At 58.8% G+C, this 21,138-nt stretch overlaps 1 protein-coding gene across 2 annotated transcripts; it reads right to left on the minus strand.

The window, feature by feature from the left end:
* Positions 1 to 12,054: 12,054 nt before the first annotated feature.
* On the minus strand, positions 12,055 to 20,930 carry ABHD17A (abhydrolase domain containing 17A). Of its 2 annotated transcripts, XM_010374880.2 has the most exons (6): positions 20,737 to 20,930; positions 16,280 to 16,849; positions 15,948 to 16,094; positions 14,964 to 15,158; positions 12,590 to 12,769; positions 12,055 to 12,506 (listed from the first exon to the last, which is right to left on the minus strand). In XM_010374880.2, exons 2-6 carry the CDS (start codon positions 16,609 to 16,611, stop codon positions 12,281 to 12,283), a joined length of 1,080 nt encoding a protein of 359 aa, XP_010373182.1. In that variant the 5' UTR covers positions 16,612 to 16,849; positions 20,737 to 20,930; the 3' UTR covers positions 12,055 to 12,280. The 2 variants fall into 2 exon arrangements, with proteins under 2 accessions (XP_010373182.1, XP_010373181.1); XM_010374879.2 differs by lacking the exon at positions 15,948 to 16,094.
* Between the last annotated feature and the right edge of the window lie 208 nt (positions 20,931 to 21,138).

Genomic DNA, 21,138 nt, shown 5'->3' on the forward strand with positions numbered 1-21,138 from the left:
GACTTTGAGAGGCCAGGGTAGGAGGATCACTTGAAGCTATGAGTTCAAGACCAGCCGGGACAACATCATGAGACCTCCCCCGCAACCGACTCTCCACATTAAAAAATTAGATGGAGGCCAGGCTTGGTGCTCACGCCTGTAATCCCAGCACTTTGGGAGGCCAAGGCAGGCGGATCACCTGAGGTCAAGAGTTCGATACCAGCCTGGCCAACCTGAAATCCCGTCTCTACTAAAAATACAAAAAAAAAAAAAAAATTAGCCAGGCCAGGTGGCGGGCGCCTGTAATGCCAGCTACTCAGAAGGCTGAGGCAGGAGAATCGCTTGAATATGGGAGGTGGAGGTTGCAGTGAGTTGAGATTGAGCAATCGCACTCCAACCTGGGCAACAAGAGCAAAAAACTCCATCTCAAAAAAAAAAATTAGCTGGAGACCAGGCATGGTGGCTCACACCTGTAATCCCAGCATTTTAGGAGGCCGAGGCAGGCCAATGACCTGAGGTCGGGAGTTTGAGACCAACATGGAGAAACCCCGTCTCTACTAAAAATACAAAAAAAATTAGCTAGGCCTGGTGGCGCATGCCTATAATCCCAGTTACTGAGGAGGCTGGGGCAGGACAGTGCTTGGACCCAGGAGGCAGAGGTTGCGGTGAGCCAAGATCACGCCACTGCACTCCAGCCTGGGTGACAAGAGAGAAACTGTCTCAAAAAAAAAAAAAAAAAAAAAAAAAAATTAGCTGGGTGCAGTGGCCCAACGCTTGTGGTCCCAGCTACTAGGGAAGCTAAGGTGGGAGGGTCGCTTGAGCCCAGGAGGTCGAGGCTGCAGTGAGCTGTGATTGTACCACTGCACTCCAGCCTGGGTGACAGAGCAGGACGCTGTCTCAAAAAAAAAAAAAGTTATTCCCATTTTACAGATGGAAAAAATCAAGACTGGGAGAGGACTGAGAACAGCTGGCCCCTGCTCACAGCTAAGAGGCAGCAGACAGTTTGGGGCATCCAGGCTCACATATAACTCAGCCCCCTTTCTTCAAACCTGTCCCTCACCTGTAAATGGGGGATCATGTCTATCTTTCCCTGACAGCACCCAAGAGGTTCGGGGGGACAGCTCCTCCCAGCCCCACAGATGGAGCTCCCAAGCCTGAGGGCTATGGAGCAAAGCTCAGCCGGGGGCAGACAGCACCCAGGTGTTGCTGGGGGTGGGTCTCTAGCAGGGCAGGAAGAACATGACAACAGGGGACTCTCAGAGGGGCCACGGAGCCAGGAACTGGGGCCCTGTCTCATAGAGGGCAAAGAACACAGTTTCAGAGGACAGATGAGGGCAGAGGTTACATAACCTGGGGTGCGCCCACAACAGGGATACCCCAAGGTAGGTGAGGGCCAAAAACAAGGGTGCGGGGCCGGGTGCAGTGGCTCATGCCTGTAACCCCAACACTTTAGGGGGCCGAGATGGGAGGATTGCTTGAGCCCAAGAGTTCAAGACCAGCCTGCGTGATATAGTGAGACCCCTGTCTGCACAAAAGAAATTCAAAACTTACCGAGGCATGGTATTGCATGCCTGTGGCCCCAGCTCTTTGGGAGGCCAAGGCAGGAGGATTGCTTGTGGCCCAGAGGTCAAGGCTGCAGTGAGCTGTGATACACCCCAGGCTGGGCAACAGAGTGAGATCCTGTCTCTGAAAGTAATGATAGATTGTCTGGGTGTGGTGGCTCACACCTGTAATCTCAGCACTTTGGGAGGCCAAGGCGGGTGTATCACCGGAGGTCAGGAGTTCAAGAACAGCCTGGTCAACATGGTGAAACCCTGTCTCTACTAACAGCACAAAAATTAGCCGGGCATGGTGGGAGGCTGCCTGTAATCCCAGCTACTCGGGAGGCTGAGGCAAGAGAATTGCTTGAACTGGGGAGGCGGAGGTTGCAGTGAGCCAAGATTGTACTACTACACTCCAGCCTGGGTGACAGAGCGAGACTCCCTCTCAAATAAATAAAAACAATAATAAGTAACGAGGGTGCAGCAGAAGAGGGGTAATGTGTAGGGACGTGTGTGTGTGTGCACTGGAACTGCCACATCTTCTTGATTTAAGACAGTCAGGTCTTTGCTTCGTAATGGTTTTAATAGTACTTTCTGTAGTACTCAAACATTTTTTTTTTACCATGTGTATTTACTACATGCCTCTAAACGTCAACAGGTATCTAAGCAATGCGATTACGGGCCATTTGTCCTTTTATTTTTAGGTTTTTCTGTATGAAAACTCATCTTCTAAATAAAACCTCTCCCCACCCCCTGCCCAGTGTGGGCTGGACTGAGTGACTCGCTGCCACAGAGCAGAGCAGGGACAGGAGATGATGGCGATGGGCCCCAGGAGACCCAGGGACCCCAACCTGCACCAGGAGGCCAAGGTCAACATCGTGGGTGAAGTCGTGGGGGTCTTAGCGAACCCTGCTAGGATGTGAGGCGAAAGGGGCCTCCAGTGGGGTGCCCTTCCTCAAACCCTGTCACCTCAGTGTGACCTCAGGAAGACAGGCAAACCCAGATTAGGGGACTTTTGTTTGGTTGATTTTTTTTTCTTTTTTGAGACAGAGTCTCACTGTCGCCCAGGCTGTAGTGCAGTGGCATGATCTTGGCTCACTACAGCCTCTGCCTCCCAGGTTTCGGCGATTCTCCTGTCTCAGCCTCCTGGGTAGCTGGGATTACAGGCACCTGCCACCATGTTGAGCTTTTTTTTTTTTTTTTTTTTTTTTTTAAGATAGACTTTCTCTCTTGTGGTCCAGGCTGGAGTGCAGTTGCACGATCTCGGCTCACTGCAACCTCTCCCTCCTGGGTTCAAGCAATTCTCCAGCCTCAGCTTCCCGAGCAGCTGCGATTACAGGCATATACCACCACGTCCGGCTAATTTTTGTATTTTTACTAAAGACGGGGTTTCACCATGTTGACCACACTGGTCTTGAACTCCTGACTTCAGGTGATCCGCCCACCTCAGCCTCCCAAAGTGCTGGGATTAGAGGTGTGAGCCACCGTGCCCGGCCAATCACCGTGCGCGGCCGATTAGGGGACGTTTTACAGAACACCTGAGCAGGCTTCCTCAAGACTGTCAAAGTTACTAAAGACAAGGAAAGCCTGGGGAACCACGACAGACTTTTAAGAGACTAAAGAGACATGCCATGTGGGACCCTGGATGGGGGCCGGACCAGGCAAGGAAAAGACTTTGGGGGAAAACAGGAAGCTGGAACAGAGAGCCCGGGGTTTCACTGTCAGAGCTGTGTCCATGTTAATTTCCTGGCTTTGGCCAGGCACGGTGACTCACGCTCATAATCCTAGCACTTTGAGAGGCCCAGACGGGTGGATCACTTGAGGTCAGGAGTTCGAAATCAGCCTGGCCAACACGGTGAAACCCCCGTCTCTACTAAAATTACAAAAAAAGGCCGGGCGCGGTGGCTCAAGCCTGTAATCCCAGCACTTTGGGAGGCCGAGACGGGCGGATCACGAGGTCAGGAGATCGAGACCATCCTGGCTAACATGGTGAAACCCCGTCTCTACTAAAAAATACAAAAAACTAGCCGGGCGAGGTGGCGGGCGCCTGTAGTCCCAGCTACTCGGGAGGCTGAGGCAGGAGAATGGCATAAACCCGGGAGGCGGAGCTTGCAGTGAGCGGAGATCCGGCCACTGCACTCCAGTCTGGGCGACAGAGCGAGACTCCGCCTCAAAAATAAAAATAAAAATAAAAATAAAATAATAAAATAAAAAATAAAATGACAAAAAAATTATCCAGGTGTGGTGGCGGGCGCCTGTAATCCCAGCTACTCAGGAAGCTGAGGCAGGAAAATCACTTGATCCCAGGAGATGGAGGTTGCAGTGAGCCAAGATCACACCACTGCGCTCCAGCCTGTGTGACAGAGTGAAACTCCATTTCAAAAAAAAAATGTACCGGCTTTGACAGGGTGTTACCACAAGGGAAGCCAGTGAAGGGTTGATGGGATTCACGGTACCACTCATGCAGCTCTTCTGTAGATCTCAAACTATTCCAAAATAAAAAATGTTGTATTATTGTCTTTAAGATGAGATTTCACTGTTGCCCAGGCTGGAGTGCAGTGGAGCAGTCATAGCTCACTGTAGCCTCTACCTTCTGGGCTCAAGTGATCCTCCCACCTCAGCCTCCCAAGCAACTGGGGCCACAGGTGCACATACCACCACACCCGGCTAATTTTTTTAAATTTTATTTTCTAGAGATAAGGTCTTACTTTTGCTGCACACGCTGGTCTCCAACTCCTGGGCTCAAACAATCCTCCTGCCTTGGCCTCCCAAAGTGCTAGGACTACACGCATGAGCCACCACACCCAGCCCAAGATAAATACTTTTTTTTTTTTTTTTTTTGAGACAAAGTCTCCCTCTGTCGCCAGGCTGGAGTTCAGTGATACAACCTAGGCTTGCTGCAACCTCTGACTCCCTGCTCCCTGGTTCAAGTGATTCTCCCGCCTCAGCCTCCTGAGTAGCTGGGATTACAGACACGTGCCACTGTGCCCAGCTTTTTTTTTTTTTTTTTTTTTGAGATAGAGTCTTGCTCTGGGCAATGGGGCAGTCTCAGCTCACTGCAACCTCCGCCTCCAGGGTTCAAGCGATTCTCCTGCCTCAGCCTCCCGAGTAGCTGGGATTACAGGCACCTGCCACCACACCTGGCTAATTTTTGTATTTTTAGTAGAGACAGGGTTTCACCATGTTGGCCAGGCTAATCTCAAACTGCTGACCTCATGATCTGCCCGCCTCAGCCTCCCAAAGTGCTGGGATTACAGGTGTGAGCCACCACGCCCGCCCAAAACTTAATTTTTTTTTTTTTTTTTTTTTGAGGCGGAGTCTCGCTCTGTCGCCCGGACTGGAGTGCAGTGGCCAGATCTCAGCTCACTGCAAGCTCTGCCTCCCGGGTTTACGCCATTCTCCTGCCTCAGCCTCCCGAGTAGCTGGGACTACAGGCGCCCACCACCTCGCCCGGCTAGTTTTTGTATTTTTAGTAGAGACGGGGTTTCACCGTGTTAGCCAGGATGGTCTCGGCCTCCCAAAGTGCTGGGATTACAGGCTTGAGCCGCCGCGCCCAGCCCGAAACTTAATTTTTAAACAAACATGAAAAGTGGATGTCGGGGTGACTGGACTGAAAAATAATAATGACAATGGCAACGCAGCAGCAGCTCACATTTGCGGCACTGCTTGGTGTTGCTTAAAAGTCCACTCCCAAAAGGCACCCAAGAAATACTCCTAAGGGCCAGGGACAGTGGCTCATGACTGTAACCCCAGCACTTTGGAAGGCCAAGGTGGCAGAATCGCTTAAGGCCAGGAGTTCGAGACCAGCCTGGGCAACAAAGCAAGACCGCGTTTCTACACAAAATACAGTTAGCCCAGTGTGGTGATGTGTGCCTGTGGCCCCAGGTAATTGAAAGTCTGAGGTGGGAGGATCACTTGAGCCTGGAAGGTTGGGGCTGCAGTGAGCCATGATCATATGATCACACCACTACACTACAGCCCAGGTAATAGGGTGACAGTCTGACTCAAAAAAAAAAAAAGATTCCTGGCCAGGTGCAGTGGCTCACACCTGTAATCCCAGCACTTTGGGAGGCTGAGGTCAGGAGTTGGAGACCAGCCTGGTCAACATGGTGAAACCCCATCTCTACTAAAAACACAAAAATTAGCAGGGCATGGTGGTGAGCGCCTGTAATCCCAGCTACTCGGGAGGCTGAGGCAGGAGAATCGCTTGAACCCGGGAGGTGGAGTTTGCAGTGAGCTGAGATTGCACCATTGCACTCCAGCCTGGGCAACAGAATGAGATTCTCTCTCCAAAAAAAAAAAAAAAAAAAGAAAAGAAAAAAAGAAAGATCCGTAAGGAAGAGTGCATAGGGCTGCACACTGTACTGCTGGTAACAGAAAAAACAGAGACTGGACCCCAGTGTCAGCACTGGGGTCGCAGAGACCCTGTGGCTGCTGGAGAATCGGGCAGAACCGTCAGTCCTGCTGCGGATGAGGTGGGAAAAGCAAGCTTCACAGTAAAGCCTGTGCCCCAGTCACGGCCTCAATTCTCCGTGTGTTGTCACCTGTATCCACAGGCTGTTGATTCACGGATGACTTTTGCCAACCTGTGGAAGCCACCTCTGCGCAGGCCTGCAGGGACCCGGGGCCACACCAGGAGGGAGTGGACAGGTTGGGGAGATGGCCATGAGGCCTGCAGAGGATGCACTCGGCGGTCTCTGCCACCCATTTGAGTATGTGACGGTGTGACCCTGATCTCTCCCAACGATCCTGACTGTCAACAAAATCCTAAAGTCCCCGCCCCCCAGGGGCTGGCGTTCCTGCAGGACACTGTGGTCTGGTGATAAAGCCTTTATTTACATGACTGCATGTGTTGCATTATGTGACCAAAACACCAACCCCTAAAGCCGCTCGGCGTTTATTTCTGTGTTACGGCGTTAAATCACTTACCATGGTCCAGGCGGGCCCCCACGCATGGGGGCAGGGGCAGCTGCAAGCTTCTGGGGGACACAGGACAAGGTTCCGCCAGCCAGGTGGGAAGGTGAGGCAGCGGCTGCCACCCTCCAACCGGAGGACACAGTGAGGTCACCCTGCTGGCCGACTGCAAGGAAGCTCCTGTGTGGGGTCCTGCAGGGAGCATCTCTGGGGTCCACGGCCTCCATGCTCCGAGCTGCTGCAGGGACACCAAGGCCGCCTCCATCCTGCACAGGGCGGGCAGCAGGGGCAGGATCCAGCTAGCAGTTCCTTTCCCGTGTGAATCCCCCTCCCCCTGCACCCCCAGTCCCTCTTCAGCAGGACTGCAGGGCCAGGGCTTGGGATTTTATCTGCACAGAACCGGGAGCGGACCCCGCAGGCCCCCACTTCTTTGGCCTCCCAAAGATGAAAAACTTCCATAAGAGCTTTCCTCCTTGAACAGGGTCGGACAAGCAGTGTTTTTTTGTTTTTTGGTTTTTTTAAAGATGGAGTCTTGCTCTGTCACCCAGGCTGGAGTGCAGTGGTGCAATCTCAGCTCACTGCAACCTCCGCCCCCCGAGTTCAAGCGATTCTCCTGCATAAGCCTCTCGAATAGCTGGGATTACAGGTGCCCGCCACCATGTCGGCTAATTTTTGTACTTTTTTAGTAGAGACAGGGTTTCACCATGTTGGTCAGGCTGGTCTCAAACTCCTGACCTCGTGATCCTGCCTCAGCCTCCTGACCTCAGGTCATCCACTGCCTCGGTCTCCCAAAATGTTGGGATTACAGACAGGCTTGAGCCACCACACCCGGCCTAGTGGTGGGGTTTCAGGGCGCTCTGCTAACAGCCATAGGCTTCACAGAAAGCACCTCGCCTGGACTCGTTCCCTCCATGAGGCTGTGGGGTAGGGCCGGTCCCAAAGTCGCGCTCTCATCCTCCATGGACACACACGGTGCCTGTTCCCAGCCCTGCTTCTGGCTGGGTGCTGGGGAGAGAACAGGCTCTGGTCTGGCAGGAGATCTCGCTGTCTGGCCGGGCACATCTGTCCCGGGACCTTATTTCTGAGCCACCAGTGCTGTCGTGGCTGGGAGATGCTGAGTGCCAAGGGAGCGCAGGCCTGGTCAGGGTCTCGGTTACTTCTCTCGGTGGGGAAGCAGGGACAGTGACCCCAGCAGCCCAGAGTCGTTGTGAAGATCGACGTGGCCCGTGGCTGGAGCCCGGAACCAGGAGGGAAGTGGGACCAGAGGCTCGTGCTGGGCCACTCTGACACTGGCTGGGCGCCCGCTGGACAGAATCCCAGTTAACAAGCCGGCCTTGCACTCCCACCTCGATGCTGACACCCGGATTCAGAGGTGGACAGGCAGGTGCCCGCCATGGGGGAGGAAAGAGGAGGTGCCTGCTCCCAGAGGCCCCACCTCAGGTCACGGCCACCACAGGTCAAGAGGACGGAATCACCCAAGGAGGGATGGTCTCCATCCTCTTCCAGAAAGCCAGTGGGCCCTCCGGTCGTGCAGAACAGAGTCAGCCAGGCGGGTCCTACCAGCTTGGCATTAATGGGACGACGGATGAACCACAGCCACAGCATCATAAGAGCCTGGGTCAGCCGCCCACACACCCATGCTGGGACCCCGTGAGTGCCAGTCGGGGCTGACAGGCCACTGGTCCCCTGGGTAGCAGCCTGAGGGTGCACAGCCCTGGGCACCGCTCCAGACCTGACCCACTGGAAGGGCCTAGCCCACACCTCAGGCAAGCCTCTGCCACACCCACAGCAACCATGCTCCAGGCACTGGCCCTGGGCAGGGTCTGCCTCCCCACCCCACCCAGGGCTCTGGGTAACCAGACTGGGCCTAGGCCACAGTGTCACCTGGCTGTTGTCTGTTCTGGCACCCAGGGGCCCGCCCTGGGGTGTACCAGGTGCGGGTGACACAGGGTGGACCAGAGATTCAGCCCCCAGGCGCCTACCCGGGAGAAGGCTGCTGCCGAGCTCCAACAAGTGTGTCCTGGAAAATACACAAAATGGAGAACGGGAAGTTGGCTCTGCTCCCAGGTGGCCTGGCCCTGGGCCATACCGAGTGGGAGGTGGGGAGAGCGTGAGTCCTGGAACAGAGCACTGGCCTTCCCTGTCACTGCTCTTGGGGGTCCTTCCGGGTCCCAAGAGCAGGGGATGGTGGGGAGAGGTCGAGGGTGGAAGTTGGCCTGAGAACCTGCAGCCTGAAGGCCCAGACTCAGTTTACCCCATGTGAGTGGGGCAGGCTGAGGGAACGCAGACGCATACGCTGCAGGTGTCTGGGAGCCCTACCAAAGCCTTGGCTCCGAGGTCGCAGCAGCTTGAGAATGGGGCTGCCTGAAACCAAGGTCAGCATCGCCCACAGGGAATATCCACAGCCCGCACGGGGGGGGGGGGGGCCAAATACGTAAATTTCCAAAATCCTCTTCACCACAGTGTGGTGTGGAACTCGTACCACGTGGATCAGCTGAAGTTGTCAACTATTTTAAGATGAGAATTTTATCTCAGTTTGATCTATAAATCTAAGAGTCTAAGCAATCTCAACGTTTTCAAAGAAGATCACCACGCTGGGAGAAGCAGATAAACTTGCCTGCTGTTCAGGAGAAAAAAGAAATGTGCAAAATAATGCAGGGAGGTGGGGCCTCCAGACAGTGGGTCATAAGGACAATGGGGTTCTGGAAAACTGGGATAAGAGTCTAGAGACAGACCTGAATCCACTTGCCATAAAGACACCACTTCAGTGGAGAAAAGAATGCTTTTTTGGGAAATAAAGTTGAGACAATTTGGGGAAAAAAGTTTTGCTTCCTACCTTCTTACCAGGAATACTTTCTTTCTTTTTTTTTGATTTTTTTTTTTTGAGACAGAATCTCGCTCTGTCACACAGGCTGCAGTGTGGTGGTGCGATCTCTGCTCACTGCAAGCTGTGCCTCCCGGGTTCTCCTGCCTCAGTCTCCCGAGTACCTGGGACTATAGGTGCCCGCCACCACGCCGGGCTAATTTTTTGTATTTTTAGTAAAGACGGGGTTCCACCGTGTTAGCCAGGATGTTCTCAATCTCCTGACCTCGTGATCCGCCCACCTCAGCCTCCCAAAGCGATGGGATTACAGGCGTGAGCCACTGCGCCCGGCCTTACCAGGAATACTTTCTAAAATTAGACGTAAACATTTAAATATACGGGGGTGGGGTGGGGGGGGACAACACTGCATTTCTAGAAGAAACTCTCAAATGTTTTATAATCTTACAGAGGAGCAGATATTCCTGAGATGACACCAAAATGCAGGAGCCGTAAAGGGAAAAAAACTAATGACCAGTAACAATTTTAGATGCCTGGCTTATAGAATAAAATACACACAAAGTCAAAGACCTAATAGACAGAAAAAACAAACACTTCTACTAGACAAAAGGTGAATTTCCTTAATCTGTAAAGTGCACCTAGAAACCACCACCATCCACCCAACACAAAAATAAGCCAACAAGATAAAATATAAATGGCTTTTAAATAGTCAAACGTTTATAATAAATATATTTTCCAATCTCGAAATGATTATCAGTGGTAACAATCATCAACGTAAAATGGACGTGACAGGAGCATTACGATGTTTCATTGTACTTACAGGAAATACAAGTAAAGCTGCAGAGAAACACTGTCTCACGCCTACCAGGTCTACAAAATCCAGCTTGGGCAAGGTGTCCCTGGCTCCCTCTTCTATGCTGGTGGGGGAGGGCAATTTGGTACCACCCCTTCAGGGGCCTAAATAAAGCCCCTAGCACTTCTGCACCGAGGAATTTAGCCTAAGAAAATAGTCCGACTTGGGCAAAAAAGGGTTTGTACAAGGAATAGTCAAGTTAGCATTGTTCGTTATAAAAGTAAAGACCCTAAATTTCCACAGGAAAGGGGATAAATTCCGGAGCTATAAAACTCCGTTTCCGTGTTAATCCCACCTGTATCTGAATGTATGGGCGCCCCCCAAGCTACATTAAGTATAAGGACCCCAAGTAAAGAAACTGACCTTTTGCAGAAACGCATGTAGTTGTTCCTGCATAGACTTTTTTTGTTGACACGTAAGAAACGGGTTTCTCTCTGCCCCAGGGGAGGAGAACTGGGCCTTGGAGGTTAGGACTGGGAAAAACACATCAAGTCTTCACCAAACACCTTTTCAGGCTCCTTGAATTTTCTACCCTGTGCACCTGAACACACTTTTGTTCTCTTGCAAGCAGTTGCTTTGCTCTGGCGGCAATGAGGACACGGCGGAGACCCAGCTCGCGGGGAGCTTAGGTTCTGACGGCGTCAGAAGACAACACGCTCTGGGCGAGCGCAACGCCCAAGGGTCAGCGGCAGCAGCGAGCAGGGGGCACGGGATGCGGGGAGGCTCTTCGGAAGGCATGAAAGTCACACGTGTTCCGAAACGGGAGCCGCGCTGGGGGGCACGGCGCACGACCGGGGACAGAAGGAGGCCACTGCGGTCCCAAAGTCCAGGCCGTGCAAAGGCCCCGTGGGCAGCCAGGAGCCCGGGCGTTCCCTGCTCTAGCGAGGTTTCCTTCCGAAAGTCCTGTCGCACCTCTTCCCATGGAACGGCGGGCGCTGCCCCGCAGCACCGACCCCGCGGCGGCCTCCACGCGCCCACGAGGAACTCTAGGCCGAGGGGAGGCGTGGGAAGGGCCGGAAAGGGGCAGGGCCGAGCCGGACGGGTCCCTGGCTGGGTCCCAGCAGCCGCCACTTACCACCCAGACCGCCTCTTCGTCCACAGCCTGACGCCAGCCACCGCCGCCGTCTCCACTTCCGCACGCGCGCCGCCACTTCCGCTTCCGTCAGTGCTGCGGCCCCGCAGGTGACGCGGCGCCCTTCTCTCCCCCAGGTTGAAGCACCGCCCTCTCTTAAAGGAGCCGTGGACTAAAGCTACTTGGAGGCAGCTTGGGGTCCCGGCCTCGCCACCGCCTGGGCGCGCGACACAGGCTGAACCCTGCCCAATCCTAAGGTGGACGACAGGCCACCGGTTTCCGAATCCTCCCAGTCCTCGGGTTTCTGCCCTAGAGATCGCAGGAACTCTTCTCGTGACCCCAGCTCCAGGGTCGGCTCTCTCTTCCAGAGGAGACCCTTGGGGCCCAAGCACCTGCCACCGCCCTCTGCTGGACCTCAGCTTCGCCATCTACAAAGGAAGCGGCCTGCTTGCCCGAACTCTGGGGTCCGTCAAGCGCGGCACCTCAGGACCCAGAGTGCCCTGTCCTGGCCTCTCTGCAGTAGGACTGACGGGAAGCTGTCGAGGGGGCGGTCCCGCGATGGCAGCAGGGCCCCCACGCCTGGCGTCCTCATCGCGCCCACCCAGCAGGGCTCACCAGCCTCCGCAGGAGGTAGGCAGGGGTCCTGGGCTCAAATGCTGCCCCGACCCATCACCACCCAGGCAACCAGCTCCCTAAGGGGCCCCCGGACTAGACCAAGACCCACCCCGCTTCCGCAGAGGGTAAAACTCATAAGGGAGTCCGTGCCGATCTTTCCTGGGGACTCAGGGGCGAAACCTGGGAACCCCGGCCCCCTTTCGAGCTCGCTGAGCCCTCGAGAGAGTGAGCAGAGCCATGAAAGGAAGGAGAGCAGTCCTAAAATTTTAAATCTTTAATTTCCGTTTTCACGTATTTTCTTCTTGCTTCCAAAAGGAAAGGAGTGCGTAGCTCTGTTGCCTGTACATCGTCCACAGCCCCTGGGTCGGGGCGGGGTCCCCTGGGCCGCCCGGGGGTCCACATGCAGCCCCTGGGGGGCCGGCGCGGGGTGAGGTCCGGGGGCCGCCTTATTGCTGAGGTCCGGCCGGTTGGGGCCCCGGCCGCCGCTAGGCGCGCTGGCTGGGCAGCTCCTGGGAGATGAAGCGGCGCAGGCGCTCCAGGTACTGGCTGTAGAGCTCGATGTCGTTGTGCCCGGCGCCCTCCACCCACAGCGGCTCCACGGCCTTGGGGCAGCGCTCGTAGAGGGCCAGCCCGTGCGAGAAGTCGATCACCTCATCCTCCGTGCCGTGGATGATGAGCACGGGCGACGTGATCTTGGACACCTTCTCGATGCTGCGGGAGGGGCGTGGGGCGGGTGAGACCTCGCGCCCAGTCCGGGCCCCGCCCCGCCCCCGTCCCCGCCCCGGCCCGCTCACTTGGGGAAGGCGTCGAAGCAGTAGGTCTTCTTGGTGTCGGGGAAGGCGACGCGCATGCCCGAGGTGAGCGGCGAGTGCAGCACCACCGCGGCGCACTCGTAGCGCGAGGCCAGGTCCACGGTGGGCACCGTGCCGATGCTCTGCCCGTACAGGATGATGCTGTCCGGGCTGATGCCGTACCTGGCGGCGCCGGAACAGGGTCAGCCGCGGCCTCCGACGCGCGCGCACCCTTCCCGCCGGCGGGCATCCCCGGGCCCAGCTCCGGATGCGACCCTCCAGTCTCTCCGCTCAGCCAAGTCAGTGGGTCAGGCCCACGCTCCACACCAGTCCCGAGGGCCTCCCCCAGCCCCCAATCACTGCAGCGGTGGGCGGAGCCAGCGGCCCCGCCCCATTCCCTGGCGCTGCCATTCAGTGGCGTTTCCTCGCCAGGATCTGCCGGGATCCCGCCTACGGAGTGACCCTGGGGCTGGGGTAGGGGAGGCCCTGGCGCCTCTCCTCCTCCTGGTCACCCCTGGGGGCACACTGGGAACTGTGTGCCCCCCACATCCTGAATGTTTCACGCTTTCCTGCCCGGGTTAGAAAACCGTTCCTGGTGCACTGGCCGGGACAGGGGATACTCTTCCTCCCTGCAGCCCTTGCCCACCCCCTTGGCCATGAGGAATTCAGGCAGCTGTGTCCCCAGATGTCTCCACCCACTTTTGGACTCTCAAGAGTCCCCACACCCAGTGAGGTGCCAGTGCAACCCAGGTCAGCATCAAGGGTGGCGGCTGCCGGGGTAGCACCTCCTCCCACCAGCACTTTCCCTTGGGAGTGGACAAGTCCTCGGCCACCTCAGCACCATCAGCTCCCACCCAGGGCCACCCCCACCCACAGGTCACTGGTGTGCGGCCCCTGGCCCAGCTGATCCAGCACTAGTTCCAAGGCCTCCTCGTGCCCAGTCCCAATCATGCGGGACCCACCTACCACCCTGCCCATGCCGGGACCCCACAACTCTCCCCCAACACGCTCCAGGCTCTGCTCCCAGGCAGCTGCCCTCCTGCGAGGCAGGAGCATGGGCAGGTGTGCATCCCGTCTGCCTGGCATTCGGACTCCACCAGCAAGCCTGTCCCTGTCCCTGGCCTGGAACCCCAGTCTCCTGGCAGCACTCCAGCTCAGCACTCACCCACGCCCCAAAGGGTGCTGCCTGACGTGCCTGCGGCCCCAGCTCTGCCCCAGCCTCCCTGGCCTGCTCCCTAGCAGCCATGGCCAGTAGTGTGCTGAGTCAGCCCAGCCATCACCTGCTCCAGGCAGGAGACCCCAGCTGCCACGTGGATGTCACCACTCAAACAACAGAACACATCCCCAGTGGAGGCCCTGGGCACACTCTGGCCTCCCCCTCACAGCTCTGGGCCTAAGTTTCTGCAGGACAAAGCGGCAGGACAGATGGCCGAGCAGACAGTTCAGAGCTGGCCATGGCAGGTGTGACTCTGCCAGTGCCCCGGGCAGTAGATATGAGGGGCCGAGGAAGCCGCATGAAGCGGTGGTCGGTGTCAGTGCCCCACACTGCCGGGAAGCCCCCAGAGCCAGGGTGGTGCCAGGGTACCCAGCTCCCAGGCCCACAGCAGGGACTGCCTGGGATATCGCCAAGGCAACGAGGACCCCCACCTCCCCAGGGCCTCTGACTTCTGGGAGCTGCGCCTGGTCCCTGCGGCAGTGGGTCAGACCAGTGGGCTGGGCAGGGCCAGGACGAGACAGCCCCAGTGGGTAGCGAGCAGGAAAGGCCTCCAGAGGCCCACCCGGGTCTCCTCGTCCAAAGCAGCACCGGCCCGGGCGGTGTTCAAACACCGGTGAAGAGCCCACGCAAGCACAGGGCTGGGGACCTGGATAGCCAGGAGGGCTGGATCTGGAATCGAGGCTGGCCCAGACCCTGACCCTGCCCCGGGACGGCAGAGCTCCACCGCCACAGGGCCTCATGGGCCAGGCCTCAGGACCTGGATGCAGCAGCCTCGCCTCACCTGGCCCCAAGTGCTGCCTCAGCCGATGGGCTCCTAGCCACATGTGCAGACCCCCAGACACCACCCAACCCTCCCGCCAGGTGACATCCACGCCCCTGTGACAAGCTCAGCCCCTTCCCATCCTCAGGCCAGGGGCTCCCAGGGAGCCTGGCTCCACAGGCCAGGGTGTGGGAGGACCGCCTGGCCACACCTCGGCCATGTGGAGGCAGCACCCACACACCCGAGCTCGCCTGTCCAGCTCTCTGGCCCTGTGCGTCCCCTGTGGCTCCCCTGCTGCAGGGCCGCCCACCTTCCTCCCAGGGAAGCCCGCTCCCCCCAGCCCCCGGCCTGGTCCCCTCTCGCGTGTGCCCAGGCTGAGCTGCCTCCAGGGCCGCCCTCACCTGGTGCGCAGGGCCTGCCAGGCGGCATCAATGTCGGCATAGAGGTTCCTCTCGGACGGCCGGCCCGAGCTGGCACCGTAGCCGGAGTAGTCATAGGAGAAGATGTTGCAATGGAGGCGGGAGCCCAGGCCAATGTAGAAGCTGCTCATCTGGCCCAGGTCCACAGCGTTGCCGTGCGAGAAGAGGACTGTGTACCTGGGGCAGGCCGAGAAGGGCCGTTCACATCCCCATTCCCAGCGCCCAGCTGCAGGGCAGGAGGATGCGTACTGACAGCCCACCCCGGTGGCCAGCCATGCCCAGCGCCTTGTTTACTCCCCTCCCAAGGGGGCCCGAAGCCAGCGAATGGACAGGGGAGGCTACGACAGCACAGCTCCATCTCCGAGGGTTCCCCATGGGGAGAGAACAGGAGAGCTGGCAGGGGTACAGGCAGCCTGGGCTGCAGAGAGGCCAGCCAGGGAGCCTCAGGACTCCCATCTGTGAAGCGGGACACTGGGACCATTGGTCACATCCTCTCTCCGGGCAGACTCGCAGTGTGTGCTCGGATGCTGCAGGTTTCGCTGCTCTGGAGCCTTTCCTCCTGGAAAAGCCTGGACCCCCGGGGATGGAGCACACAGGCCCACCTTTCAGGACCTTCCCATGGAAGACCGTGCTGCTGCTGGCAGGGCTATCTGCCCTCCCCTCACAGAATGGTGCCCTCACTGTTGGGGACAACTGGACCCCACCCCTGCCCCCAACAAGCAAATGCGCCCAATCCCTGCTCACATTCACGCAGCCCCTCCTGCCCTGCCACCCTGCTCAAGCCCTGAGGTCGTGATGCAAGGTCTGTCTGCTTCCCAGCACGGGAGCTGCCCCAGGTGGTGCCAGGAGCAGGCGGCCAGGCTGGCCCTACCATGGACTGCTTCCTCCAGTTCCCCCAGGACCCTGCCCAGCCCAGCCAGAAGGTAAAGGCTCGCCCTCTGGACTCAGATCTGGTCAGAACCCCACCTGGCGAGAAGGCGGATGTACCCGCAGGTCAGGGCGGCCCCTGTGCCCCACCCCAGCAGGCAACCACCAGGGGCTGGGTCACTGGAGTCGCCTGGCCTGCCCAACCATGCTAGCTGGGGATGGCCTCCCTGAGCCTGGTGTCCTTGTCTGCGAGAGGAAATCGCTGGAGGGATGATGCCAGCCCGGCCAGGGACACCACCCATGCCAGCTGGATGGCCCTTCACGGCAGGCTTAGGCCCTCTGGGGCACCACCAACCATACCAAGCACCCGGGGCAGAAACGGGAGCCCCAAGAACAGGGTGACCCAGCCCGGGAAGGCCACAGCTGCTCACCTGGCACCAGGCACGCAGCGAACATACATGCAGGAGACACGGTTGCCGCGGGCGCTCTTGGTGGGGAAGACCTCGATGGTGTCCAGCTCACGCTGGCTGTACTGGAAGTCGGCACGCTCCGTCAGGTGCAGCTTCCAGCGCCCGGGTGCACCCGAGGAGGCCCGCAGGGACCCCAAGGGGGCGGTCCCGGCCCCACCAGGCCCCGACTCGGGTTCAGGCACCAGGGAGTAGGTGGCCTCCGGCGGCAGGAAGGCGAGCTTGGCAGCGATGCGGCCGGGGCAGGGCGGGCAGCAGAAGAGGCAGCAGAGCTCACTCAGCGACAGCCCGTTCATGGCGGGCGCCGCCCGGGCCGGGCCTCCACCGGGGCCCCCGCCAACAACACCACCCGGCCTGGCCCAGCAAGGGAGGGGTGGGGGTGCTCCGAGTCGCGGGCAGGGGGGAGGGCGCCCCCCCAGCTACCGCCCCAGACAGGAGCCCCGTTAGGAGGCCAGGGCCCAGCCCCATCGCGGTCCAAGCCGAGCCCCAGGGAGCCTCGCGACCACAGGTCTCCATGTCGTGCCGTGGGAAGCCCTGCAGGGGAACAGTGGCATGTGGGGTCCTTTGGAGGGTGCCATGGTCCAGCTGGGCACCCCCGGGAGGCGGGGCATCCACCCATGCCAGGGGGCGGCATGGGCCTGGGGCCTGTCCATCCCATCCCCTCAGCCCTCCCCACAGCCTGTCAGGCACTGCACCCTACAGCTCAGGGAACCCCAATTCAGCCCCCTCTCCATGGGATGAAGGAGCCCCCACCCTCCCTCAGCTGGCGATCACCACCTCTTGCCATGTGAGCACAGCCTGGGCATGCAAGGCACGCAGGGGATATGACCCCAGCCCCGCCCACCCGCCAAACGCCCGGCTCCAGCACCAGGGAAACCCCATGCACCAGGACTCGGTCCGCACTGCTGCCCACTCCCTCCTCTGGCCCATCTCTGCCACCCTACGGGTGATGGGCCGCTGAGGCAAGGACAGAGCTCGGACTCAAGGGACCCACGAGGGACCAGAACAGGCCCCGCTACGTGAGCGCGCACCGGGGCCGGGCCCCACCAGCCTGCGATGTCTGGAGACAGAGGAAATATAACAAACAAAGGCTCTAGAAACAAAGGCAGGATACATCCCAGGCTCCCAGGGCCCCGAGAGCGGCGACAATGGCTCTTCTCTGTGCTGGGGCCAGGCCTGCTGAGGGCAGGGGAGGTGGGCTGGGGCCAGGGGGTCCTTCTCCAGAGCTGATTTAGGGTTCCGTGACCTTGGGCAAGTCACTTGCCCTCCTGAGGCCTCAGTGTCCTCATCTATAAGCGCAGACACCACATACCCCACAGGAAGTCAAGTGAGGGGGGAGGGGAGCGAAGGCGCCTGATTCAGAGTGGAAACTCGGACCTTCTTCCTTGCTGCAGAACATCATGAAACGCATTAAGTCGACAACAGCTAAGTTGCTAAAGCAAGCACAATAGTGTAAGGAGTGCCAACAGACAGACGTGAAGAAAACACAAAGGTCTGAGGCGTCTATCTACCAACCACGCTTCTCCTTCAGACAGGAGCGAGGAGGGAGACATGCTCACAACTCAATTTCAGCAGCAGAACACCCTGGAACGCTGGGCTTTTGGGTCACAGCACGAGAAAACCGTGGGGCCAGGAAGATGAGGCTCAAAGGCAGATGTGGACACAGATGGACACGCAGGTGGCTGCAGGCGCCACAGACACGGCTCGTGGGGACACCCTCACCACCAAGGAGAGGCCCAGAAACACACCTGCTCCCTCAGGACCTGTGTGAGACCCACACGTGCCTGTGAGCCAGCCTCACGGGCACACGAGGAGGAGAGGCGAGAGCTCTGAAAGCCAGGGTGGGGCAAGGATGGCATCACAGCGCCCCCAGACTCCCAGGCGGGAGGCAAATCTCACATGCAAGCACTTCTCAGGGGGGAGGTGGACTGTCATGCTGGTTCTGCTTCTCAGATGGAGGCAAATCTTCCCCCCGGGGACACCTGTCAATGTCTGGAGACAGTTTTGGGTGTCATCACTGGGGACTGGGTGGAGGCTGCTTAGCACCCTGCAGTGCCCAGGACAGACCCACCCCAAAGAATGATCAGGCCCAGGCCGGGCGCGGTGGCTCAAGCCTGTAATCCCAGCACTTTGGGAGGCCGAGACGGGCGGATCATGAGGTCAGGAGATCGAGACCATCCTGGCTAACACGGTGAAACCCCGTCTCTACCAAAAAAATACAAAAATCTAGCCGGGCGAGGTGGCGGGCGCCTGTAGTCCCAGCTACTCGGGAGGCTGAGGCAGGAGAATGGCGGGAACCCGGGAGGCAGAGCTTGCAGTGAGCTGAGATCCGGCCACTGCACTCCAGCCCTGGCGACAGAGCGAGACTCCGTCTCAAAAAAAAAAAAAGAATGATCAGGCCCAACATCCACAGCATTGAGGTTGATGTCAGCTTTTTAACATATTCTCAAAGAGGTCCAGGCCCTATCAGTGCTGCCCTGCTGGTGCCGGGGGCTTGGAGGGCCCTGCAGTTTAGGTGGCATCATGCAGCTGGGTCCTGAGAGCCCAGTGGGCAGTAGCAGGCCCCTGGAGACCCCAGAGACGAAGGGGCACACCGAGGTGGCCAGGGGCCCATTAACCACGCCAGAAATAAAGATGCTATCCTTGACACCTCCTTCCACCCACCGGATCTGAGCCGGTCCATCACCAGCCCAGTGGCTCTGCCTGTCTCCCATCAGCCACCACCCGGTCCCCGCCTCCATCACCTTTCACCAGGGCCACAGCAACAGCCTCCCCTCCTTGCTGATAACCTGCTCCAGGACATTCTCCCCCAGCAGCCAAACGATTGTTCAAGACACAAATGCAATGGTGCCACTTCCCTCTTGGGGTGTCCTGGGGACCTCCCATTATTCTCTGGATAGAGATCAAAGTCCTCCCCATAGACTGCCAGGTCTGCATTCCGGCTCAGGCCAACCTCTCCAGACTCACTCATCTCACACCCTGCCACCCCTGGCTCTCCCAAGACAAGCCACATTGCTGCTTCCTGCCTCTGCTCCCCTGCTGGGAACTCCCTTCCCCAACCTCACTAAATAGCCTTGCCCATCCCAACCACCCTTTGCACCTCGCTGCCAACAACGCTCTCAGAGTCCTCGAAGCTGGGACAGGACCCCTTATACGCTCTTTCCACAGCTTGTATTTTTCACACATTCGGCCAGATCTCCCCCCACCCCCAAACCAGAAACTCCATGAGAGCAAGACCATGACCTGCCACTCACTAAAGGAATGGGCAAGTGGTAGGCAGCAAAGAATTAGGGAGGAAGCACAGGAGGAGAACAATCCCCAAGGTCCGCCAGCGTTGACGGGGAAGGGAAAGTCTAGTCTCCTCTCCTCTCCAGCCACAGGTACCTGGAACCTCCCTAGTGTCATTAACGGACATGGACTGGGGAGTGCAAACCCGGACGCTTCACTGACTGAGCACACACCCTTGACACCCTGAATCCCACCAATTCCCTTCCCAAGCACATAACTGGGCACCCCTCTGCGAGCTAGAGGTGTTCTGAGGACCAGTAAGCAACCAAGCAGCCAAAATACTGGAAGATGACCTACATATGGGAGACGATGACGGCACCTCACTCAACCAGTCAGGGTGGGAAACCCGCCTGGGGGGAGGTGCGGCCATATTACAGGGCAGATAAACGGGCCAGGTAACAGGGGATGGGACAGAGGGACAAGCAGGGGCAAAACCTCAGAGGTGACAGAGCAGGCTCCTGGCTAGAGTAGACCCTGGGAGGAAGAGCAGACGGGTCCCAAGAGAGAGCCTGGGACGGGTGAGGTCGCGCCCCCGAGAGCCCTGCTGCGGAGTTTGCACTTCATCTTGGGAGAAATGGCGGGGCCACGGAGAAGTCCCGAGCAGTGGATGGACAACATAGGAGAAGGGCTGCATCCCGGAGAACGGACGCAAGCGGAGGCCAGGAAGCCTGCCCAGGAGTCAAGGCGGCAGGAAGACGCCTGACAAGAGAAACAGCAACTGGGAGCTGCTTGGGAAGCGGGGCTCGGGAGGGCCCCCGGGAGCTGCCGGGGGGCCCAGAGGACGAAGCGGTTGTAGGGCTGGGGGCAGTTTCGGGGTAAAAGAGCGGAGTCCGCGGCTCGGAAGGGCGATCCCCGAAGGCAGGGGCCGCGTCCGCAGGAGGGTGGGAGCGCAACCCACGTCGGAGAGCTAAATGGATGGGGACAGGGCTTTCCCAATCACAAACGCTCACCCGCGGTCCCCGCCCCTGCTCCGGGCTCCTTGCTCAGGACCCGTGGCAGCCCTGGGACTGCAGGGGAATGGGGGCGTCCAACTGGGCTGCCAGGCCCTCGCGGCCCGTCCATGGTCCCCAAACGGCCGCGGCCGGGACCGAGGCCACCCCGCGCGGGCGCGCCCGCCCCTGCCCGGCACTCACCACCTCGGCCCGCGCCCCCGGGCCCCAGGGCCGCGCTCCATGGCTCCCGGCCGCCCGCCCGCCCGTGCGTCCGTCGGTCCCTCCGCGCCCCGGCCCGGCCTCCTGCACCGCCACCACCGCAGCTCCCCCGCGGGCGGAAGTGAGCTTCGTTCTCGCCACCGCCCCGGAAGTGACGCGCAGGAGAGCGCGGGGGGCTGCAGGAACAGAGCGACCGCGGGACTAGCGTTCCGGGGGCGGGGCCTGGCCTCGGGGGGCGGGGCTGATAGATCGACGGGCGTGGTCTGCTGGTCTGTGGGCGGGGCCAAACTCAGGTTTCATTCCCTTGGGGACCCGGAATAGGTTGAGGCCAATGAAGTTCTCGCCTCGAAAAGAAAATTTATAGGGACGCCAAAAAAACTCAGA

Source organism: Rhinopithecus roxellana, chromosome 8, assembly GCF_007565055.1.
Source record: "Rhinopithecus roxellana isolate Shanxi Qingling chromosome 8, ASM756505v1, whole genome shotgun sequence".
NCBI lineage: Eukaryota > Metazoa > Chordata > Mammalia > Primates > Cercopithecidae > Rhinopithecus > Rhinopithecus roxellana.

Coding starts and splice junctions, on each gene's coding strand:
- ABHD17A (XM_010374880.2), bottom strand. CDS start 16,611: ATGAACGGGCTGTCGCTGAGTGAGCTCTGCTGCCTCTTCTGCTGCCCG. Junction 16,095..16,279: donor CGCTGCGTGCCTGGTGCCAG/GTGAGCAGCTGT, acceptor TTCCTCTCGCAG/ACAAGGACACCAGGCTCAGG. Junction 15,159..15,947: donor TACATCCGCCTTCTCGCCAG/GTGGGGTTCTGA, acceptor GGCCTGCCCCAG/GTACACAGTCCTCTTCTCGC.